The sequence below is a fragment of the Cyprinodon tularosa genome, unplaced genomic scaffold (genome assembly GCF_016077235.1).
Source record: "Cyprinodon tularosa strain WSP-4 unplaced genomic scaffold, ASM1607723v1 ctg191, whole genome shotgun sequence".
Classification (NCBI taxonomy): domain Eukaryota; kingdom Metazoa; phylum Chordata; class Actinopteri; order Cyprinodontiformes; family Cyprinodontidae; genus Cyprinodon; species Cyprinodon tularosa.
Window position 1 is genome coordinate 382997 of NW_024038682.1, and position 25223 is coordinate 408219.

Sequence of the window (25223 nt, forward strand, 5' to 3'; positions counted from 1 at the left end):
ATTAAAAGCTTTTGTTACTCATAATATGATTGCAATCGTATTTCTGTATGTGATGACAACATCAGACATATGCACATGAAAACCAGAGGGCAGCAGATCATGTGAAAATATAATATTTGTGTCATTCTCAATACTTTTGGCCATGACTGTACATCGTAATTTGAGCAAAAAAATGTGTGTTAATTACATTTTTGTCAATATTCAATAGTACAGTTCAGAAAAGCTCATCATTTGTTTTTGCCCTGCAACTGGTCTTTTCCCCCCAGTCTACTTGTTGATTAATGAATGATCAAGCAAAAGTTTTGTGTTAAGTTGTAAAATCCCAGGGAAATAATCTTAGGTAAATAATTTGCGTATATGGATAAAAAAAAGAAAAAACAGAGAATCTTCTGATTTCATGCACATGGATGGTCCTGGTCACCTCATTCCAGTTCCTCTAGGGTCTGTCACGATCATCATAGCGGTCATCATCAGAGCGAGGATCTCTGCGTTCATTGTAACGCTGCTCATGAAAGCGGCGGTCATCATCGTAGCGCTCATAGCGGTCACTGTGCTTGCTGTGTCGATCGGCGTAGTTGCTATGGCGGTCATCATAGTCGCTTCTGCGGTCATCATAGTCGCTTCTGCGGTCATCATAGTCGCTTCTGTGGTCGTCGTAGTCGCTGCGGCGGTCGTTGTAGTCGCTGCGGTGGTCATCATAGTCGCTTCTGTGGTCGTCGTAGTCGCTACAGCGGTCATCGTAGTAGCTACTGTGGCCGTCATAGTCACTGTTGCGGTCATCGTTGATGCTACGTCAGTTGTCGTAGTCGCTTCAGCGATTGTTGCATTCGCTTCTGCGGTCATTGTAGTCGCTTCTGCGGTCGTTGTAGTCGCTGCTGCGGTCGTTATAGTCGCTGTGGCGATCATAGTTGCGCTCACTCCTCTCCTCTTAGTCATCTTGTCGTTCAACTGGTTTGCTGACTCTGGAGTCTTGTGGGCTCCCCTTTCCATCAACGCTGCGACCCCCACTGTTTTCAACAACCTCCTTGTCTCCATCATTAACTATGAAAAGTAGACAGTCAAACAGTGAGGACAGAAATATGAGCTTGGTAGAGATGGTTACATTTCCTAAACTAGGAAAAGAAACATGTGTATTGTTAAAGAAAAATGATTATTTTTTAGACTTTAATACAGTTAATCTTATGGCATGTGTAAACACTCTCACTTGAACATATTTCTTAATTTTGAACAAGGCTGTGTTAATGATTTAAAACTACTAATGGATAAGTATTTAGACCACCAGCCCATAGAATGAGTATCTCCTGGGGGGTGAATAACAGTTAAGCCTGCAGGAGAGATTTCTGCTTGGTTTACAGAAGGTCAAAAGTGAGGCCCCCCGCATTCCACAAGCTGTCTGTGAGAGCTTATCTTGTGTTTTATGACTTTAGGAATGCTAGATGCCAGGACAAGCTTTCCGCCTTTTCTTGTTAAAACAAAGAAGCAAATGACCCCAGATGTTTGCAGTAAATAAGGGGAAGCCCTAGCAGTGTCAGAGATGGCGTTTGATTGGAGGACCGAGGGCCAGCCCCTTTTTGAATGGATTAGATACAAGAGGATAAAGCTTTCTAATTAGAAGAAAAAGATCAGATTTTTGCTCTTGCAAACTCTCCAAAGATGTCTTGTACGTCTTTGCTTTCTTTCCTCCTATGTCAGGTAATGGAATGTATGTCTCTGTTGTTCTGCAGTTTCTGGTGTAGGTTTGTGCATTGTCTTATTTCTAAGTTTATGCATTGTCTTATATTGGATTAAACTCTGTAATTCTGTGATGTCAACACGCAATGTTGGTTTTATTACCAAACGCAGCTCGCCGAGTGGACCTGGGGAAGGGAAGAATCAGAAGCCAACCTTTTTCCAAAGTTAACTATGTTAGAATATTTTCTTCCTTTACAGTATGTATAATGTTTAAGTGATTATTGTCATGTGTTTTTGTAAAATAAAATCCTGAATGCCCTGAGGTGAGTGGGTAGCTATACATTGACATGAACAGACTTTTTGAAGGGCAGGAGTGGGAAGGAAAGAAAAGGCACATAAAGCGAGTATTTACCCCTGTTCTTAAGTTTAGCAGACGCTGTGGATGCCAAGATGGCAGCTTAGCGTATATTTTTGATTAAGAGTAGGCAGTTTAGCACACGTTCTGGCTTCCAAGAAGAAAGTTTAGCATATTTTGGCAATGTGAGCTAAATACAGAATTGTTTCGTATTTAGAAGTAGAAGTACCTGTCCTGTATTTAGTGGAAAAGGAAAACACTTTGTCCCGTATTACTGTGAGAGTAAAAAAACATATGAAGTAAAAAGCTAATGGAAAATGAAGAAAAAGGCCATGTTAGATACAAAACTTATGATAAACTTGTTCCCGGGCCCTGTCCTGCTTTTTGACCAATGAGCTGACAACTATGTGTAACAATCCAGAAAGGCAGCTACCGTCCCAACATCCAAGCTGCTGTGTCCTTTCTCCTCAGCATCCCATCTTCCACTGGTTTTGTGGAGAGGATTTTCTCCTTAATGAAGAACAAATGGACTGATATGCGGAACAAATGTTCCACTGAATTGTTAGGATAATTACCATTGATAATGGGTGAGTTTATTACACCTTAATATTAGCTGCCCGTTGGGTGTTGTGATGTTTTCCACAATAGTTTATCAAATTAAAATAGTTCCTCTGTCCGGATATATAGTTATAATCTTCATTCTGTACTTATATATATTTGGGAATGGAATGAGAGCACTGTCCTTCAGGTAAGAACAAAGTGTAATGTTTTGATTAGGCTAACGTGTATGATGTAAAATGTGATGATGTGGCATACTGGAGATGTATAAAATGCCTCTTTATCTGTTAATCTGAGAGGTGAGCAGCTGCCTTATGTAAATTCTAAGCTACTTCTCTGATCTGATTAAGATTACAATTTGTATCAGAATCTGTTGTCATGTCTCCTGGTTATTTAATATAAGTTTTGATGTGTTATTTAAAGAGTTTGTCCCGAGTGATCTCTTTTCAGAGAAAAGAACCGGAGAGATAGAGCTCCAAGGTGCATACACATAGTTCATCTTTAACAGACTTAATTAAAGCTGAGCTCATAATCAGCCTTGATTATGAACTCTCTTGCTCAGAGTTTTACTCTGCAGCACTCAAAGACAAACAGCTTTTTACTGCTGCAAGAGCTCAGAGGAAATTTGTGGTCAATAAGTGGTAAAAGTAGACTATTGCCAATTAATATGGCATTGAGCTATTTTTTTTTCTTCCTGTTTTACAACTGTAGGCTACAGTCATTGAAATTAAGGCACGAATATGTTTACAATTTTGCCGTTGCAGCAAAAATGTGCAGTATTTATTTATTGTTTTCTATTCATTTTTCCAGTTCTAAGTAAAGCAGGACAGGCTTATGTTTAAGATACTTATTTTACAGGTGCTGGTCATAAAATTAGAATATCATGAAAAAGTAGATTGATTTCAGTAATTCCATTTAAAAAGTGAAACTTGTATATTATATTCATATATTACATACAAACTCATATATTTCAGATGTTTATTTTGTTTAATTTTGATGATTACAAATGACAACAAATGAAAATCTCAAATTCATCATATCAGAAAATTAGAATATTGTGAAAAGGTTCAAAATTGATGGCCCCTGGTGCCACACTCTAATCAGCTAATTAACTCAAACCACCTGCAAAAGCCTTTAAATGGTCTTTCAGTCTAGTTCTATAGGCTACACAATCATGGGGAAGACTGCTGACTTGACAGTTGTCCAAAAGACGACCATCGACACCTTGTACAAGGAGGGCAAGACACAAAAGGTCATCGCTAAAGAGGCTGGCTGTTCACAGAGCTCAGTGTCCAAGCACATTAATAGAGAGGCGAAGGGAAGGAAAAGATGTGGTCGAAAAAAGTGTACAAGCAAGAGAGATAACCGCACCCTGGAGAGGATTGTGAAACAAAACCCATTCAAAAATGTGGGGGAGATTCACAAAGAGTGGACTGCAGCTGGAGTGAGTGCTTCAAGAACCACCACACACAGACGTATGAAAGACATGGGTTTCTGCTGTCGCATTCCTTGTGTCAAGCCACTCTTGAACCACAGACGGCGTCAGAAGCGTCTTGCCTGGGCTAAAGAGAAACAGGACTGGACTGCTGGTGAGTGGTCCAAAGTCATGTTCTCTGATGAAAGTTAATTTTGCATTTCCTTTGGAAATCAAGGTCCCAGAGTCTGGAGGAAAAGAAGAGAGGCACTTCATCCACGTTGCTTGAAGTCCAGTGTAAAGTTTCCACAGTCAGTGATGGTTTGGGGTGCCATGTCATCTGCTGGTGTTGGTCCATTGTGTTTTCTGAGGTCCAGGGTCAACGCAGCCACATACCAGGAAGTTTTAGAGCACTTCATGCTTCCTGCAGCTGACCAACTTTTTGGAGATGCAGATTTCATTTTCCAACAGGACTTGGCACCTGCACACAGTGCCAAAGCTACCAGTACCTGGTTGAAGGACCATGGTATCCCTGTTCTTAATTGGCCAGCAAACTCTCCTGACCTTAACCCCATAGAAAATCTATGGGGTATTGTGAAGAAGAAGATGCAATACACCAGCCCCAACAATTCAGAAGAGCTAAAAGCCACTATTAGAGCAACCTGGGCTATCATAACACCTGAGCAGTGCCACAGACTGATCGACTCCATGCCACGCCGCATTGCTGCAGTAATACAGGCCAAAGGAGGCCCAACTAAATACTGAGTGCTGTACATGCTCATACTTTTCATGTTCATACTTTTCAGTTGGCCAACATTCCTATAAATCCTTTGTTTTTATTGGTCTTCAGTAATATTCTAATTTTCTGATATGATGAATTTGAGATTTTCATTTGTTGTCATTTGTAATCATCAAAATTAAACAAAATAAACATCTGAAATATATGAGTTTGTATGTAATGTATGAATATAATATACAAGTTTCACTTTTTAAATGGAATTACTGAAATCAATCTACTTTTTCATGATATTCTAATTTTATGACCAGCACCTGTATTCAGCAAAGTTTGTTGTTTTGTATTAAAAGTTTTGTAGAATTGCTGGATAATAATTTGTTTTCCGTGTGTTCATGTCACTCACAAATATGTATCTAATTCAATGAAGATTTGAGTCGAATAGTAAAAAAAAAAAATAGTTTCACACACAAAGGAGCATGGGTGGTTCTAGACAGGGACCAACGGGGGCCAGTGCCCCTTTAGATCATGTGCTGGCCCCTGTTATGGCCCCTGTGCTGAAGCCATAATAGTCAAAGAAATTCTAATGATGATATCTACTGGAACAGACATGGTTACTGATAGGTTATTTTACTAATTATCTAAAAACAATAAGGTGATAGCTTCAGTGGAGCCCAGTTTTAATCTGCTAAGTGTTTTTTTCAATACTGAAAATACTGAATTTATCAGTTTTTCTTGAGTTCTAATTCAGATTTTATAGAAAATAATTTAATTTAACATAAATTTAGTCAAATATATATAAATCATGATTGTATATTGACCTAATAAGACATAGAATTTTAATTAAACCTAATTCAATAGAAATTGTAATTCATGCAGCTATTTTAATATATTTAAATCCCTCGCCCTGTTTTCTAATTCATGCTTTTCTGTGAACCCATGAAAACACGCTGGCCCCCTCCTGGCCCCCTGGTACATTTGGTCTAGAGCCGGCACTGCAAAGGGGGAGTTGGCAACCCTAGTTTTGGCTTCCAATAAGGCATTTTAGCATGGGTTTTGACTCCTCAGAAGTTACTTAAGTAGGCATACACATTTTGGCTTTTGAGAGTAGTCTAGCACACATTTATGCTTCCCAGATGGCAATTTAGTGTGCATGCCATTGTTACTATAGCAACTGCTTATAGGGAAATACAAGACTTGAGCTACAATTTTAGAATCATATCAGTATAGAATTTGGATGGTTCCAAAAGCTAGCATGTCTTGTTAGGGTTAAGGCGTGAGTGAAATAGCAAAAGAACATACGGTGCCATAGTTTATTCTTCATTGTCCTTGTCCTTCTTTTGGCAGCAACAGTATTCGATAATAACGATGAATAAGATCAAAGCCAAAACAACTCCTGTAATGATCCGTGCAACTGGACCAACATTCATGGATGCTGCATAAAAAAAAGAAGAAGAGTTAAGACAACAATGCACAGGGGAATTAGTTACTATAACTGTCAGATCTGTTAAGAAGAATTAAGTTACGTGGCATGACTGTGAGCGTTATGTTACAGGTAGCAGAACGAATTTTGTTGCTTGATGTGCAGACGTAGAATCCAGAGGTTTCTTTGGAGATGTTATATAGGGACAGGGTCCCTCCGTCTGAAAGACAATCACAAAAGCTAGAAACTACAATCTTGTTTTCTGATGTCATTAGAATACCAGTAATCCCAGTAATCTTAAAATCAGTAATGAAGACATCTATTGCTTTAGACCAACCCTTTCCTTTCCATGGTGACCAAACTACTATCCATGATCTAAATAACTGCCAGAGATTATCATGTTTAGTAGATGATAGCTTTTTTCAGGGACTAGAGAGACATTATCTGATTTAACAGGTAAATATGAAATCAACAGATGGGGAAAAATCTTAAGAAAGAAATTGTGAAACTTGAAAGGAAACCATTTTAATTTCTTGCTAGTACTATATGAAAAAAGTTAATGGCTAGTATTGTTTCCTTACATCCTGCATACAACTTAAAAAATAAAGACCCTTATAACCAACAAATAAGAAGTTATACTTTATTTTTGATTTCCAGCCTCTAGATTCTCCATTATGATTATGTGAGAAAAAGAGTAAATGATAAAATAAATATTCAGGGCTGACTAATACAGATTGTTTTCCCTTTTAGCTATACCAGATGCCACACCTAAAGAGGACTATCTTTAAAGAAAAATGCAGAAAAGAAGAGTGATCTTAAATCTTGATTAACCAAAACTAGAGTTTCATAGTTAAATATGTTTCAGTCTTTAAATCCACCTATATTTTTTTTAATAATATGAAAAACTGCCATGACAATCCTGACCTCACTCAAAAAAAACTAATTCTAAATTTTCAAGACAGTACAAGAAACCAACATCCTAATTAAAGGGATAGAAAAGGATAAATTGTAGACAAACATTAAAAATGGTCTATATGCCTTTTCCTCTTGGTCTTTATATGACACACAGTAGATTAATACATATTTATTTTGGAAATAATATAGGTATTTCCTTGGTAGGAATTGTATAAAGTTTTAAACCAACTCTCAATAGGTGGAAGAAATAAATTCCTAAAATTTAGACAAAATGTGCAGCAGGAGCTGTTTTACAGCCACAATAAGAAGTGAGTTCAGAGACAGCAGAGAACAGAGAAGATGATGAGAGAGCAACGAGCTGCTGAGTGGAGCATGAGGCAGACAAAGATAAGAGTGCAAAGACAGATCACAGAGTGGTTTCTCAAAGTTTAACACGCACCACACACCTTTTGAAAAGCATATGCGAGGTTTAAACACATTGCAACCATCTCACTGTGATCAGGTAACGCTGAAGGAGGCGTATCAAAACAACAGGCAGCAGGTCTTCCTGGTACTGGATGCCACCCAACTTTACAGGAACACAGTACCAGAGCATACTTTCAACCCCAACCAAAGGCTTTGAAAATGTGGGAAACAGCTGTTTTCTACTTCTACAAGTTAAGTTTGGTCCATTTCAAGCTTGAAATCATTATTTCATCATGAATGAGCTGCCTGATATTTACATAATTTTGAAAACATCCCAGATTTAAACCACTTCTTCATCCGTTTGATGGTGTCCCCTTCTCCTCTTTCAGCCACCAGAGAAGAATCTTCTTTCTTTTTTTTTTTTATTTGAACTTTCTTCTGTGACAACATTAAATTATATCAATGCTTATAGCCAATAAAACATGCCTGCTTCCGTACAAACTATTCTTGGATCTTCTTGGATTGGTCAGACCATTGTCTTTGTGTTGCATTTAATGGAGATAGGAAATTACAAAACTTCATATAATTTAACATCGAAGGGCGGCTCAGTTAATTTCTTATTTCCTGAATGAAAAAAAAAGATCTAGGGATTGGTAAAAATCATTTGGGGATAGAGACGGGACTTCCCAGACCCAGTGGCACCACCAGGGGGTGCCAAAGGGTGGCCACCCTGTGCCATGCCCTGGCCACCCCACTGGCTACTGTAAATTGCAGTAGATGTAACATTAAGAATCACACAATACACCAAGACATGAGTATGTTTTCACTTAAGCACTTGAATTCTAGAGGCAGGTTTACCACAATAGTAGATTCAAGCCCTGAAATTATAGCTTTTGGTTTTAGTGTGCCACCCCAGGATTTTTAGTGGCCCCATCTGGCTCCCCTATGAAACATTTCCGAGGGCACCACTGCCCAGACTAGGCGACACCAATGCCTCTGTGCATAAAGGGAAGTAAAAATTCACCCAACTAGCAGAACAGATCCGTGTACTGAATGAGTGCAAGGCACTCAAAGTATAATAATATACCCAGTAATGGATCATGGCACTTTTTTGCTGTGAGAATATTGTGAAGATCATTGGGATTCAATATGCTGTGCAGCAATATATGCACAGTGTGCTCCAGAAAGCTACCGAGCTTTATCCATCAGCTCAGCTTGAAATCTTTATGAAACTATTGCTGCTCTCCATACAGAGAATATATGAATTGGTGTAAAACACATTTGCTCAGAGACTATTCTTATTGTATTGCAACATTATTATCATTACAAACAAGAGGCTATCATACTATATAATGTAAAAAAAAATTGTAATTAGGTGGTCAGCACATTGCAATACAAACATTAACCAAAGAGCATCTTCAACCTGTTGGCCTCTGATTCATCGATTAGGAGTGATAATTTCACAAGAAAGAAAACATTTCCCGAAAGTTAAACAATAAAACTATTTGGGTAGAATGTAAATTTCTTTCTAACATGAGCTTCCTCTTTGTTTTGCAAACATTTAAAAGGTAATGCTTATTAGTGAGAAATAAGTATCACACTTACTGTCAGTGGTTCTTGGCCATGGAGCCTGAAGCGTGTTACTAACATCACGACTCTCCCATTTGTAAGTGGGAGGAGGAGACCCTTCCTCAGAGTAACAGGTGATGTTGATGTTTTGGCCGTATTCTGCTTTACCTTCTATCTTGCAGATGGGAGGAGATGGAGCCACTTGGAAAAAAGAAGAGAGAAAAAAAAGAATTTTGTGATTTTATTATTTTTAAATGTGATTTAAATACATTCTTGAATTGTGCTGCTAACTCTGCTTATTTAATTTCTGTTTGGGATTAATAAAGCATTATATATACACACACATATATATATATATATTTATATATATATATATATATAGAGAGAGAGAGAGAGAGAGAGAGAGAGAGAGAGAGAGAGAGAGAGAGAGAGAGAGAGAGAGAGAGAGAGAGAGAGAGAGAGAGAGAGAGAGAGAGAGAGAGAGAGAGAGAGAGAGAGAGAGAGAGAGAGAGAGAGAGAGAGAGAGAGAGAGAGAGAGAGAGAGAGAGAGAGAGAGAGAGAGAGAGAGAGAGAGAGAGAGAGAGAGAGAGAGAGAGAGAGAGAGAGAGAGAGAGAGAGAGAGAGAGAGAGAGAGAGAGAGAGAGAGAGAGAGAGAGAGAGAGAGAGGTTTTAGATAAAAACATAAACTTTGTGTTTGGTTGACAATGACCCAAAAAAAACACAATTACCCATTACCTAGAACAGTCAAACGTGTTGCATCAATCGATTTTCCCTCATCATCTGAGGGGATCTGAACTTCACAGTCAAATTCCTTGTTGTCATCTAGTGTGATGGAGGAAAGCTTAAGGTCAGCTTTCCCAGAAGCTCCATTAATTTTAACATCTACAGTCACCCGTCCTTCATATTTTCTCTTGATGTCTGTGATTCCTTGGGGATGATAGTGGGTAAGTATCAGGTTCTGTTAAGAATAAGAGCATTCGAGAAACATGTCTGTTCATTCAGTTGAAAAAAAAAGGCATGAAAATACTAACATCTGCATCAGATTGTGGACCGTCAGCAGACCAAAAGATTACGGCCAGGTATATTTTGGATAGAGCACTTTGAAATGTGCAGGGAAGTGTGATGTTGTCTCTTCGGGCAAACTCATACGCTTCTTCAGGGATTTTTACTTGGATGGCTGCAGTATGACCACACTGGTATAGATAAAAACATGGTTGTTAACATCACATAATATCGTTTTTTTTGTTCAATATACATGAAAAAAAAAACTACATTCAGTGCACAGTTAGCACTCAGCAGATTTTTATCACCATAAATTTAATTGGCAATAAGCATTCGCATTTCAATTAATCATTAAATAATTTAGTATTAAAAAAGAGCCTATAATTAAACACTTAGTATAATATGATCACCCCCCCCCCCCCCCCCCCCCCCCCCCCCCCCCCCCAACCTAAACGAACCAACCTTTGAAATGAGCTTAATACTACTGATTCTACCTGCTCGGTATTTAAACTTTAATTATTGTTATCCAATGTACAGGGCTGTCAAATCTGGGAGTGAGACTCACCCATCTCAGTATCTTCACACGCTCTCACACCATATTCCCAATTTCTCACTCTAAAAAATGACAGACATTGAAACTCTACTCCGTTCCACCTATTTATGTATAACAATACCATGGTGATCAAATCCAGTCCGCGTTTTTAATACAACCTTAGTGCTAACACACACATGTTTTGCTCACAAGTCAAATAATTATTGCTCAGTCTAGTTTAATAATCTACCGTTGGCATTTAGGAGTAATTAAACTACACACCTAGAGGCTTTGCCCTCTCAAACCCATAGCAGATCCACAAAAAGAAAAAGATCCATTGCATTTTATTTTTCAAAAGATCAGCCACTAAAGAAAAGACCCACCACATCCAGAGAGGAATAGCTCACTTATCCTGGATTCATAAAGGAGAAACCACAGGGATGTTCTCATTTTATTACTTATCATCTTATTCATTTATCTTAATTTTGGTCCATTGAATGTGTAAAAACTTTATTTCCATCATACCTTCTAGATGAAACCTCCAGAGAAGTGCTGTCTCCTGTCATGGTGAGTTTTTTAAATAAAATCTACAGCCTCCTAGAAGGTCTGAATTGTTTAGCTGTTTTTCAAGTGTAAGAAAAACAAATAACATAATGAATGAAGCTTTTTAATTCTTAGCCTATTACCAAATATTCATACACACAGTGTAGTTTGCATAGGTTTCCATTGCTCTGGTTCCTGCATCAGTGCCAGTAATCCAGTAATAGTTTATTATTTTTTTTATTTACTTGGACTGCAGAGAATAATTAATGAACAAAGTTGTGAAATTCTTAGTTTAAAGTACATTTAAGGTGCAAGTATTTTTTTAGTAGGGCCCATTCTGCTTTACTTCAATTCTCTAAAAATTCACGAGAATGTAGAAACTAATGTATATTGTGAGAAGAATGTCCGACATAAGTACAGATCACTTATCGTTACTCTGTAACATTTACTGTGCTATAAATATTCCCTATTTTGCCACTTTGTTTCAGTTAAATCTTCTGAAAACCTCCAACTTATAGCTTCACCTGCTCATTTAACCCTGACAGGATTTCCTGTGCAAACTATTTCAAAATGTCACCGCAAGTTTTTTTTCCTATAGTCTTTTAAGAGTTTATATATAATAAACTCCAGTAATATAATATATAATATAATAAACCATTCACTTAAGCAGACAGTAAAATAAAAGAGAACATGTTTACATAATAATACATTTATCGAAATAAATAATTGAAAAATGTCTAAATTATTAAATTGGGGTCTAACTTAGTATTTCTTGATTTTACAGAACCCCTAAGCTTTACCTTTTCCATTGTGTAATTTTTATTTTACTTTACTTGAAGGTGAAGCCTAAAAACATTAAGTCATGGAAGAGGATTAGGCCACTGGAAAAAAAAAGTTTATATTTAGTATAATATAAGAAGAAAGTTAGAATTCTGACTTTTTCCTCAGAATTCTAACTTTTTTCTTATAATTAATTCTTACTTTAATCTCAAAATTCTGCGTTTAATCTCAAAACTCTGACTTTAAAGTCAGAATTGTGAGATTTTTAAATTTAGTTCATTATAATATGAGAAGAAAGTCAGAATTCTGACTTTAATCTCAGAGTTCTGACTTTACAAAATTGCTCATTTTCCCCTTATTAAACTGAAATAATATTCAAAAATCTGTTAACTTTTTTAATTTTTTCAGTGGCATTAATCCTCTTCCATATTAAGTAGGTAGAACTAGATGAGTAGGACTGAATTTTTTTGGGTCGCCTTTGTTTTATTTTGAAATGTTGGTAACCCAGTCAGCCCCGTAGCTTGCTGCAGCAGAAACTCCCTCCTTTATATTCACACACAGTTGTGGGGTGGGGGTTGGAAATAAGGGTCTAGACCGGAGGCTCCCAAACTTGCAAGCCTTTAACCCACAAAATTATGTCAGAGTTGACTCAGGACCCAAATAATTGGATGAGAATGCAAATGTTTCTAGAAATTAACAAACTGTAATAATAATACATTGAAATCCTCAAGATAAATATTTTAGTTTAGCTAATTTTCATTGTGAATCTCAAGCCTCCATCCTGATTGATCAAGGACCCGAAATGGAGTCGCAACCCTAACTTTGGGAATTATAATTCTTTACTAAACCTCATTATTGCAATCCTACTTGGCAATAAATCTGATTCTGATTCCAGTAAAGCAATTAATGTTTTAAGTGAATATGTAATGATGACATAAGCTTGTATTGCCATATAAATATTTTAAGGGGGGGGGGGGGCTGTGGGGCCCACAAGCTCCTGATTGGCTCACCGTCTTTTCTTGTGTGATTGGCAGTCCCTGCTGTCACTCCTGAGAAGCTCCCTTCATGGGCCACTGAACTGGGTCAGCGATTTCATTGTTAAACACCGCCGCCACACTTCTGAAATCAACATTTCGTCATTGTTGACAGCTTTATGTTTTTTTTATTTTAACGGTAAGGTTTGCACTGCTCCACTGAGTTTCGTCCGGAAAAAATATTGCAGCCTTTTTTCCTCCAATAGTCCGCCTTTGGTTGTTTTAGGGTAAAAAAAAACATTGTATAAACATGTATAAATAAAACATTTATGAAGTACATTTGCCTTGGTTTTAGAAGACATATAGGAAACAAGAATAGAAAAATCTGTTGCAAAAATGACAAATATTGTACTGGTTTGAAAAACAAATAGAACAGTTAAAGCTGCAGTCTGTAACATTGAGAAGAGAGCAGACTTCGACTGAAAATTTGAAGAAAAACAGGTTTCACGTCACTACCCCACCCTCTCTGCTTCACTCATGCCCCACCTCCAAGCTCCACCCCTCTCACAGCATCTGCGCGGCTACCGCATGCGACCGGAAGGGGGGGGGGATTCAGCGTGTGTGAGCTGTGATTGACACTCCATCAGACGCTCCTCTGGCTGTGATTGGTTGTTTTGGCTTGTCCCGAATTATTCTTTCCAGATTGAAATACAGGCAGTAGGCGGTACCAATTGAAGCAGTTTTTTTCACAGGTTACATATCACATGTACTGCTGTCTGGGCATAGGGACAGTTTTAGCCAATATGACAAAAAAGTGATTTTTAAAAACTTACAGACTTCAGCTTTAAGGGAACCCCGTATTGCCATCTGGTGTCAATATTTAAAATTGTATGTTGATTTCATTTTAAGAAACATTCCCAGAGCCGAGGGCTTATTTAAGATAATTTTTATTAAATGCTATTAAAAGCTATGTAACACTTTTTGACATGGTGCAGCGGGTGGTATTTTCAGTTAAAATTCCATTCAAAACGTTGCAATGAAAAGATTTTTCTGTAAATTGAATGTTAGAATCTCAAACAGAAAAAAAAAAACAAAATCACAGAAAAAATTAACAGGATAAGAGAGTAAGGATAATTTCAACATTCAGATGAAGATATAGTTCCTGTTTTTATAGCGTGGTTAAAGAGGGAAACTGCAAACACCAAGAGCATTAAAGGTTACATTTGTACATGATACAAAGGGCAATACCCATGGTCTAAATAAAACATTTAAATGCACCAACATAAAGCCTTTATCCCTGCTGTGAAGGTAGCCTTTAAAATAATTATAACTTAAAAGTGACCTTCTTTATCACCCAATAGAAAAACGAAAAAAACTAACAAAAAGAAACAAAAAAGTAAATTAAAATGCCAAGTAAGTAGTCACATACTTCCTCAACTATTGCAGCATTTTGTTACAGCCTTGGTATTTGTATACAATGCCTCTGACAAGGAAGTGATAAAATAATAAATTTAGTTAGAACCCAAAGAAAAAAACACAGTCCTATTAAAAACAAAAACAAACAGAACACCTTTATATCACTCCGAAAAAAGGTAAGCATCAAATCCTATTCAGTGAAAATGTATCTTTACAAATAGATCTTCACAAATAAAATCCTGTGAATCCAGTGAAAACTTGTGGTCAATCATCAAGAGACGGGTGGACAAACGAAAACCTAGGAATTCTGACAAAATGCAAGCATTGATTGTGCAAGAAGTTGATTGAGAGCATGCCAGGGAGAATTGCAGAGGTCCTGAAGAAGAGGGTGTCAGGTTTATTCAATTATGATTATAAAGTTAATGTATTTGCATATGGAACTTTGAAGAAATGAGATGCTTCACTCTGTTTACTGCAAACTGTCATGTAACTGTGGTAGAAAATTGCTGATGTTTGTGCAAGGCTAATCACAGTTATCAGGAGACCACTCTATTCTGTGATTCAATCAGAGGAGCATTTTGTCATATGACCTGATCGATTGCCTTGTCAGAAGAACACTATGATCTGCTAATAAAAAGGCTTTGCAGAAGAAGTCAGTCAGAGAGTAGATGTAGCTGAACGTGGCCCTCTCCTTCTGCAGAAGCTAAAAATCCCTCTTCTGTGTGGACTCAGTTTCTTTTTTATGAACCTACATTTTTGAACGCAACTCATAATATGATTGCAATTGTATTTCTGTATGTGATGACAACATCAGACATACACACATGAAAACCAGAAGGCAGCAGATCATGTGAAAATATAATATTTGTGTCATTCTCAATACTTTTGGCCAGGACTGTACATCGTAATCTGAGCAAAAAAAATGTGTGTTAATTACATTTTTTTCAAATTTCAATAGTACAGTTCAGAAAAGCTCATCAATTTGTTTTTGCCCTGCAACTGGTCTTTTCCCCCCAGTCTACTTGTTGATTAATGACTGATCAAGCAAACATTTTGTGTTAAGTTGTAAAATCCCAGGAAAATAATCCTAGGTAAATAATTTGTGTATATGGATAAAAAAAAAGCAATAACTGAGAATATTCTGATTTCATTCCCGTCACCTCATTCCAGTTCCTCTAGGGTCTGTCACGATCATCATAGCAGTCATCATCAAAGCGAGGATCTCTGCGATCTCTGCGTGTAACATTGCTCATGAAAGCGGCAGTTGTCATAGTAGCGCTCATGGCGTTCACTGTGCTTGCTGTGTCGGTCTTCATAGTCGCTACAGCGGTCATCGTAGTCGCTTCTGTTGTCGTCGTAGTCGCTGCAGCGGTCATCGTGGTCACTTCTGTGGTCATCGTAGTCGCATCTGTGGTCGTCGTAGCCGCTGCGGCGGTCATCGTAGTCACTTCTGTGGTCATCGTAGTTGCTTCTGTGGTCGTAGTCGCTGTGGCAGTCATTGTAGTGGCTGCGGCGGTCATTGTAGTCGCAGTTGTCGTAGTCGCTGCTGTGATTATTGTAATGTGTTTTTGCTGCTGTGGTCGTCGTAGTTGCTACGGCGGTCAACGTAGTCGCTTCTGTGGTCATCGTAGTTGGTGCTGCGGTCGTTGTAGTCGCTACGTTGGTCATCGTAGTCGCTTCTGTGGTCTTCGTAGTCGGTGCTGCGGTCGTCGTAGTCGCTACGTCGGTCATCGTAGTCGCTTCGGCGGTCGTCGTAGTCTGTGCGGCGGTCGTTGTAGTCGCTGTGGCGGTCGTTGTAGTCGCTGCGTTGGTTATCGTAGTCGCTGCAGCAATCATAGTTGCGCTCACTCCTCTCCTCATAGTAATCTTGTCGATCAACTGGCTTGCTGACTCTGGAGTCTCGTGGGCTCCCCTTCCCATCAACGCTGCGACCCCCATTGTTTTCAACAAGCTCCTTGTCTCCATCATTAACTGTGAAAAGTAGACAGTCAAACAGTGAGGACAGAAATATGAGCTTGGTAGAGATGGTTACATTTCCTAAACTAGAAAAAGAAACATGCATGTATAATGTATAAGTGATTACTGTAATATGTTTTTGTAAAATTAAATCCTGATGGATGCCAAGATGGCAGCTTAGCGTGTATTTTTGCTTAAGAGACAGCAGTTTAGCACACGTTCTGGCTTCCAAGAAGAAAGTTTAGCATATTTTGGCAATGTGAGCTAAATACGGAATCGTTTCGTATTTAGAAGTAGAAGTACCTGTCCTGTATTTAGTGGAAAAGGAAAACACTTTGTCCCGTATTACTGTGAGAGTAAAAAAAAAAAAAAAAAACAGTGAAAAGCTAATGGAAAATGAAGAACAAGGGCCAAGGGCACGTTAGATATAAAACTTATGGTAAACTTGTTTCCGGTCCTGCGTTGTGACCAATGAGCTGACAACTATGTGTAACGATCCAGAATACTCTCATCCCATTGGTTGAGCCAAGTGTTGCTCACGGAGAAGATAGCGGGAGACAACAGAGCAGTATGGGGGACGAATGGACCGATTAAAATGCCAAAGAATGTGTAACTGCAAGGAGTCCTGGCAGTCCAAATATATATATAGTTATAATCTTCATTCTGTACTTATATTTATATATTTGGGAATGGAATGAGAGCACTGTCCTTCAGGTAAGAACAAAGTGTAATATTTTGATAAGGCTAATGTGTATGATGTAAAATGTGATGATGTGGCATACTGGAGATGTAAAAAATGCCTCTTTATCTGTTAATCTGAGAGGTGAGCAGCTGCCTTATGTAAATTCTAAGCTACTTCTCTGATCTGATTAAGATTACAATTTCTATCAGAATCTGTTGTCATGTCTCCTGGTTATTTAATACATATAAGTTATGAAGAGTTATTTAAAGAGTTTGTCCTGAGTGATCTCTTTTCAGGGAAAAAAAATGGTGCATACACAGAGTTCATCTTTAACAGAATTAATTAAAGCTGAGCTCATTGTCAGCCTCAATTATAAACTCTCTTGCTCAGAGTTTTACTCTTCAACACTCAAAGACAAAAAACTTCATACTGTTGCAAGAGCTCAGAGGAAATTTCTGGTAAATAAGTGGTAAAAGTAGGCTATTGTCACATAATGTGGCATTGAGCTAGTTTTTTTTTTCTTTTTCCTGTTTTACAATTGTAGCCTACAGTCAGTGTATATAAGGCACGAATATGTTTACAAATTTGCTGTTGCCCCAAAAATGTGCAGTATTTATTTATTGTTTTCTATTCATTTTCACAGTTTGAAGTAAAGCAGGAAAGTCTTATGTTTAAGATACTTACTTTATTCAGCAAAGATTGATGTTTTGTATTAAAGTTTTTAAAGAATTGCTGGATAATAATTTGTTTTCCATGTGTTCATGTCACTCACAAATATGTATCTAATTCAATGAAGATTTGGAAAAATAGTAAAAAAAGAAATAAATAAATAATTCCACACACAAACGGGGGCAAAAAAAACAAAAAAACAAAAAAAAAACAAACATCAAAATGCCAGGAGGGGTAAGGCAATCGGGTCAGCACATGAGGTGTCCCTTTTTTTTCCAGGGAGTTGGCAACCCTAGTTTTGGCTTCCAAGAAGGCATTTTAGCATGGCGTTTGGCTCCTTAGAGGGCACTTAAGTAGGCCTACACATTTATGCTTCTGAGACTGCAGTTTAGTGTGCACGCCATTGTTACTATAGCAACTTTTATAGTGAAATACAAGACTTCAGCCACAATTTTAGAATCATATTTGTATAGAATTTGGATGGTTTAAAAAGCTAGCGTGTCTTGTTAGGGTTAAGGCGTGAGTGAAATAGCAAAAGAACATACCGTGCCATAGTATATTATTCATTGTCCTTGTCCTTCTTTCGGCAGCAACAGCAATAGATAATAACGATGAATAAGATCAAAGCCAAAACAACTCCTGCAATGATCCCTGCAATTGGACCAACATTCATGGATGCTGCATAAAAAAAGAAGAAGAGTTAAGACAACAATGCACAGGGGAATTAGTTGCTATAACTGTCAGATCTGTTAGGAAGAATTAAGTTACGTGGCATGACTGTGAGCGTTATGTTGCAGGTAGCAGAACGAATATTGTTGCTCAATGTGCAGACGTAGAATCCAGAGGTTTCTTTGGAGATGTTATATAGGGACAAGATCCCTCCCTCTGAAAGACAATCACAAAAGCTAGAAACTACAATCTTGTTTTCTGATGTCATTAAAATACCAGTAATCCCAGTCATTTTAAAAGGTATTGCTTTAAACCAACCCTTTCTTTTCCATTGTGACCAAACTACTATCCATGATCTAAATAACTCCCAGAGATTATCATTTTTAGAAGATGATAGCTTTTTTCAGGGACTACAGAGACATCTTCTGATTTAACAGGTAAATATGAGATCAACAGATGGGGAAAAATCTTTAGAAAGAAATTGTCACTCTTGAAAGAAAGACATTTTAAATCCTTGCTAGTACTATATGAAATAAGTTAATGGCTAGTATTGTTTCCTGACATCCTGCATAGATCTTAAAAAATAAAGACCCTTGTAACCAACAAATAAGAAGTTATACTTTATTTTTTATTTCCAGCCTCTAGATTCTCCATTGTGATTATTTGAGAAAAAGAGTAAATCACAAAATAAATATTCAGGGCTGACTAATACAGATTGTTTTCCCTTTTAGCCATACTGAAGCTGATGTCTATGGAGGACAAACTCTGCCATATTTAAAAAAAAAATACAGAAATAAATAAATGCTCAATAAATAAATAAGCATACAATTAATTGCCACCAAAAATACAATTCACAAATAAATATAAGTAGATATTAAATTATACAGTGAGACATAAATGTATATGTCTTTTAATTAGCTTCTTTATTCATTTGCCTTTGTAATACCTTATTTATATTTTGTCCTTTATAATCTTCAACTTTATTTTTTTATTACTTATATTTTTAAGTATTTATTTATGTGCATGTTAAAATATTTTTGTCTGTTTTATTCTTCCTTTGTATTTTTTTACCCTAGTTATTTCTTCGCTGCTATTTATTTCTGCCTACCCTTTTTACATTTCTGTATGCATTTGAATCTGAAAAACTCACACAGAGAGAAAAGATAATTAGAAGAATTTATTGATAAGAAAGTATAGTCTTTGGCGCTCAGACCTCGGCAGGAACATTCATGCTGAATTATGCTTTAACATGCATGAGTAGATGAATGTGAATAGGGATGTTCCCCCCCGGCCTGAAACTGGTGGTGGTTTGATCCAAGCTGGTTGACAAGGTGATCTGCTGGGCAGAATTGTGGGACTAGAAGACTGAGGAGCTGACGCCGGGGCTTCACTCAGACTCGGGATATATAGGTCCTGCTCGGTGATGCAGGTACCGTGAACTGTCCATGATGAGCAAGCATGAAGCGACAGTGGAGAGGAAAAACTCCCCCTTGGGAAGAAACCTCTGGGAGAACCGGGCTCAACATGGTGGTCTTCTGCCGGACCAATGCGATGAGACGAGGGATGGTGACAACTGGGATTAATACTCTCTGATGAGGTTGAGGTGGAGTCGTGTCATGAAGGACGATTCAGCTGCGATGGCGGAGAAGGGGATGGAGGTGGGTGAATTGTCGTCTGAATCGAAATCCGACATTGCGATTGCAGGATAGCGGCTGGGGTGAGATTTGAAGGAGTTTATAAAGTGGAAGCAGGACGCTGATTGGGCTTCGGGGTGGAGTAGTTCGAAGCTGATTGGCTCGCTTCAGAGACGGATCAGCTCCCGATTGATGGAGGTAAGTCAGAGTTTCTTCAATTGAACTTCCGCTAGAGCTTCATTTCTGTCTCATTATGCAAATGAGGAAGGGGTGTGTCCTAGAGAGTCAACTTCTGCTCATTGGTTGGCGGCCCATCTTCTTAACTCACAGAGCTCATACTAAGTAAAATGTTCTCTTTTCTGTTGCTGTTGTTCAATAAAAGTATGTTTTAAGATTATTTGAGGCGAGAACATTATACTTTTAAGCATCACCATATGGCCCATTCACAGATTTAATGTGTAATTTAAAAGAAAATGTTCCGAACTTGAGAGGACCGCTGCAACCAGAGGAGCTCCGAAGCTAACGGCAGCCCGTCTGCAGCGGCCCTCTCTCAGCATAGCCGTGTGTGAAGGACTGCTGGCTATGATGACGATTTTTTGTTGTATTTGGCAAAGTTTGTCCTCGCCAAGAACATACTTGGCGAGGACACGAGTCCCTACTCGCGTTCTAATGACTTCAGACTCGACTTCAGACTCTCCTCTCCTCCTGTAGATTCGACCGCTGTAGTAAAATGCTCACCAACCAATGAACAGAAGTTGACTCTCTAGGACACACCCCCTCCTCATTTGCATAATGAGGCAGAAATGCATACAGAAATATAAAAAGGGCAGGCAGAAATACATAGCCGCGAAGAAATAAATAGGGTAAAAAAATACAAAGGAAGAATAAAACAGATAAAAATATTATAACCTGCACATAAATAAATACTTAAAAATATAAGTAATTAAAAAATAAAGTTGAAGATTATAAAGGACAAAAAAATAAATAAGGTAAATATTACAAAGGCAAATAAACAAAGAAGCTAATTACAAGAGTTATATATATTTATGTCTCACTGTATAATTTAATTTCTACTTACATTTATTTGTTTATTGTATTTTTCGTGGCAATTAATTGTATGCTTATTTATTTATTAAGCATTTATTTATTTCTGTATATATTTTTAAATATGGCAGAGTTTGTCCTCCATAGTGCCACACCTAAAGAGGACTTTCTTTAAAGAAAAATGCAGAAAAGAAGAGTGATCTTAAATCTTGATTAACCAAAACTAGAGTTTCATGGTTAAATCGGTTTCAGTCTTTAAATCCACCTATATTTTTTTTAACAATATGAAAAACTGCCATGACAATCCTGACCTCACTCAAAAAAAAAACTAATTCTAAATTTTCAAGACAGTAAGAGAAACCAACATCCTATTTAAAGGGATAGAAAAGAAATATAAATAGAAATAAATTATAGACAAACATTCAAAGATGGTCTATTTGCCTTTTCCTCTTGGTCTTTATAAAATGACACACAGTAGATTAATACATATTTATTTTGGAAATAATATAGGTATTTCCTTGGTAGGAATTGTATAAAGTTTTAAACCAACTCTCATTAGGTGAAAGAAATAAATTCCTAAAATTTAGACAAAATGTGCAGCAGAAGCTGTTTTACAGCCACATTAAGTAGTGAGTTCAGAGACAGCAGAGAACAGAGAAGATGATGAGGGAGCAACGAGCTGCTGAGTGGAGCATGAGGCAGACAAAGATAAGAGTGCAAAGACAAACCACAGAGCAGTATCTCAAAGTTTAACACGCACCACACACTTTTTGAAAAGCATGTGCGTGGTTTAAACACATTGCAACCATCTCACTGTGATCAGGTAACGCTGAAGGAGGCGTATCAAAACAACAGGCAGCAGGTCTTCCTGGTACTGGATGCCACCCAACTTTACAGGAACACAGTACCAGAGCATACTTTCAACCCCAACCAAAGGCTTTGAAAATGTGGGAAACAGCTGTTTTCTACTTCTACAAGTTAAGTTTGGTCCATTTCAAGCTTGAAATCATCATTTCATTATGAATGCGCTGCCTGATGCTCACATAATTTTGAAAACAATCCAGATTTAAACCACTTCTTTGTTTACCCGTTCGATGGTGGCCCCTTCTCCTCATTCAGCCACCAGAGATGAATTATCTTCTTTTTTTTTTTAAATTTGAACTTTCTTCTGTGACAACATTAAATTATATCAATGCTTATAGCCAATAAAACATGCCTGCTTCCGTACAAACTATTCTTGGATCTTCTCAGATTGGTCAGACCATTGTCTTGTGTTGTATTTAATGGAGCTAGGAAATGACAAAACTTCATATGATTTAACATCAAAGGGCGGCTCAGTTAATTTCTTATTTCCTGAATGGAAAAAAGATCCAGGGATTGGTAAAAATCATTTGGGGATAGAGCCGGGACTTCCCAGACCCAGTGGCACCACCAGGGGGTGCCAAAGGGTGGCCACCCTGTGCCATGCCCTGGCCACCCCACTGGCTACTGTAAATTGCAGTAGATGTAACATTAAGAATCACACAATACACCAAGACATGAGTATGTTTTCACTTAAGCACTTGAATTCTAGAGGCAGGTTTACCACAATAGTAGATTCAAGCCCTGAAATTATAGCTTTTAGTTTTAGTGTGCCACCCCAGGATTTTTAGTGGCCCCATCTGGCTCCCCTATGAAACATTTCCGAGGGCACCACTGCCCAGACTAGGCGACACCAATGCCTCTGTGCATAAAGGGAAGTAAAAATTCACCCAACTAGCAGAACAGAACCGTGTACTGAATGAGTGCAAGGCACTCAAAGTATAATAATATACCCAGTAATGGATCATGGCACTTTTTTGCTGTAAGAATATTGTGAGGATCATTGGGATTCAATATGCTGTGCAGCAATATATGCACAGTGTGCTCCAGAAAGCTACCGAGCTTTATCCATCAGCTCAGCTTGAAATCTTTATGAAACTATTGCTGCTCTCCATACAGAGAATATATGAACTGGTGTAAAACACTTTTGCTCAGAGACTATTCTTATTGTATTGCAGCATTATGATTATTACAAACAAGAGGCTATCATACTATATAATGTAAAAAAAATTGCAATTAGGTGGTCAGCACATTGCAATACAAACGGTAACCAAAGAGTGTCTTCAACCTGTTGGGCTCTGATTCATCAATTAGGAGTGATAATTTCACAAGAAAGAAAACATTTCCCGAAAGTTAAACAATAAACCAATTTGGGTAAAATGTAAATTTCTTCCTAACATGAGCTTCCTCTTTGTTTTGCAAACATTTAAAAGGTAATGCTTATTAGTGAGAAAAAAATATCACACTTACTGTCAGTGGTTCTTGGCCATGGAGCACGAAGCGCGTTGCTCACATCACGACTCTCCCATTTGTAAATGGGAGGAGGAGACCCTTCCTCAGACTTACAGGTGATGTTGATGTTTTGGCCGTATTCTGCTTTACCTTGTATCCTGCAGATGGGAGGAGATGGAGCCACTTGGAAAAAAGAAGGAAGAAACAAAGAGGATTTTGTGATTTGTGTGTATATATATGTATATATATGAATATATATGTATATATTCATATATATATATATATATATGAATATACACATATATATTCATATATATACATATATGTACACACATGATTTTAGATAAAAACACACACTTTTTGTTCGGTTAATAATGACCCAAAAAAACCACAGTTAACTATTACCTAGAACAGTCAAATTTGTTGCATCAATCGATTCTCCCTCATCATCTGTGGGGATCTAAACTTCACAGTAAAATTCCTTGTTGTCATCTAGTGTGATGGAGGAAAGCTTAAGGTCAGCTTTCCCAGAAGCACCATTAACTTTAACATCTATAGCCACCCGTCCTTCATATTTTTTCCTGATATCTGTGATTCCACTAGGATGAAAGTGGATAAGTATCAGGTTCTGTAGAGAATAAGAGCATTAGAGAAACATGTCTATACATTCAGGTAAAAAAAAAAGGGCATGAAGATACTAACATTTCCATCAGATTGTGGACTGTCAGCAGACCAAGAGATTATGGCCAGGGGTATTTGGGATAGAACACTTTGAAATGTGCAGGGAAGTGTGATGTTGTCTCCTCGGGCAAACTCATACGCTGCTTTAGGGATCTCTACATTGATGGCTGCAGTAGATGACCATACTGTTATAGAGAAAAACGAATGGTTGTTAACATCACATATCTTTTTTTTTTTGTTCAGTATACATGAAAAAAAAAAAAAAATACATTCAGTGCACACTTAGGATTCAACAGCATTTTATCACCATAAATTTAATTGGCAATAAGCATTCACATTTCAATCAATCATTAAATAATTTAGTATTAAAAAAGAGCCTATTTTTAACCCCACAACCTAAATGAACCAACCTTTGAAATGAGCTTAATACTACTGATTCTACTGCTCTGTATTTCAACTTTAATTATTGTTATCCAATGTACAGGGCTGTGAAATTCTTAGTTTAAAGTATATTTAAGGTGCAAGTATTTTAGTAGGGCCCATTCTACTTTACTTCAATTCTCTAAAAATCACTAGAATGTAGAAAATAATGTAGCCTATATTGTGAGAAAAATGTCCGACATAATTACAGATCACTTATCGTTACTCTGTAAAATTTACTGTGCTATAAATATTCCATATTTTGCCACTTTGTTTCAGTTAAATCTTCTGAAAACCTTCAACTTATAGCTTCACCTGCTCATTTAACCCTGACAGGATTTCCTGCCCAAACTATTTCAAAATCTCACCGCAAGTTTTTCTTTTTTCTTTTAGTCTTTTAAGAGTTTATATATATATATATATATATATATATATATATATATATATATATATATATATATATATTTCTTTAAATATATATATATATATATATATATATATATATATATATATATATATATATATATATATATATATATATATATATATATATATATATATATATATATATATATATATATATATATATATATATATATATTTCTTTAAATTAAATATTTCTCCTGTCTGAAAAGACAAGTTAAACATGGTCTGTCGGAAAAAAGTAAAAAAGAAGTTGGATAACTTTTCCAGATTTAGCGCAGCTTCTCCTACCTGTCAGAAAAACTAGAGGAATCCACCACATTTCGGATCAAATCAGCTTCCAAATCCAGCCGGTGAATTTAATGAACATTTCAGGACACTCTCCTAGTTCAGTCCTGCTCCGTCTCATCCCTGGCTGGTGCTTCAGAATGGCAGAGGCAGC

The 25223-nt window shown here is 37.3% G+C and overlaps 3 protein-coding genes across 3 annotated transcripts; all 3 read right to left on the minus strand.

Annotated features, from left to right (window-relative positions):
* Positions 1–132: 132 nt before the first annotated feature.
* On the minus strand, positions 133–16212 carry LOC119782315 (protein PRY2-like). The gene is made up of 2 exons (XM_038283236.1): positions 15451–16212; positions 133–421 (listed from the first exon to the last, which is right to left on the minus strand). The coding sequence occupies exon 1, from the start codon at positions 16208–16210 to the stop codon at positions 15500–15502; it is 711 nt and encodes a 236-aa protein (XP_038139164.1). The 5' UTR covers positions 16211–16212; the 3' UTR covers positions 133–421; positions 15451–15499.
* On the minus strand, positions 415–1035 carry LOC119782327 (polyribonucleotide nucleotidyltransferase-like). Its single transcript, XM_038283257.1, has 2 exons — positions 962–1035; positions 415–788 (listed from the first exon to the last, which is right to left on the minus strand). Exons 1-2 carry the CDS (start codon positions 1033–1035, stop codon positions 437–439), a joined length of 426 nt encoding a protein of 141 aa, XP_038139185.1. The 3' UTR covers positions 415–436.
* Positions 6045–25223, minus strand: LOC119782328 (cell surface A33 antigen-like). The gene is made up of 7 exons (XM_038283258.1): positions 25073–25223; positions 23985–24123; positions 10075–10081; positions 9779–10001; positions 9080–9244; positions 6258–6374; positions 6045–6166 (listed from the first exon to the last, which is right to left on the minus strand). The coding sequence occupies exons 1-7, from the start codon at positions 25101–25103 to the stop codon at positions 6045–6047; spliced, it is 804 nt and encodes a 267-aa protein (XP_038139186.1). The 5' UTR covers positions 25104–25223.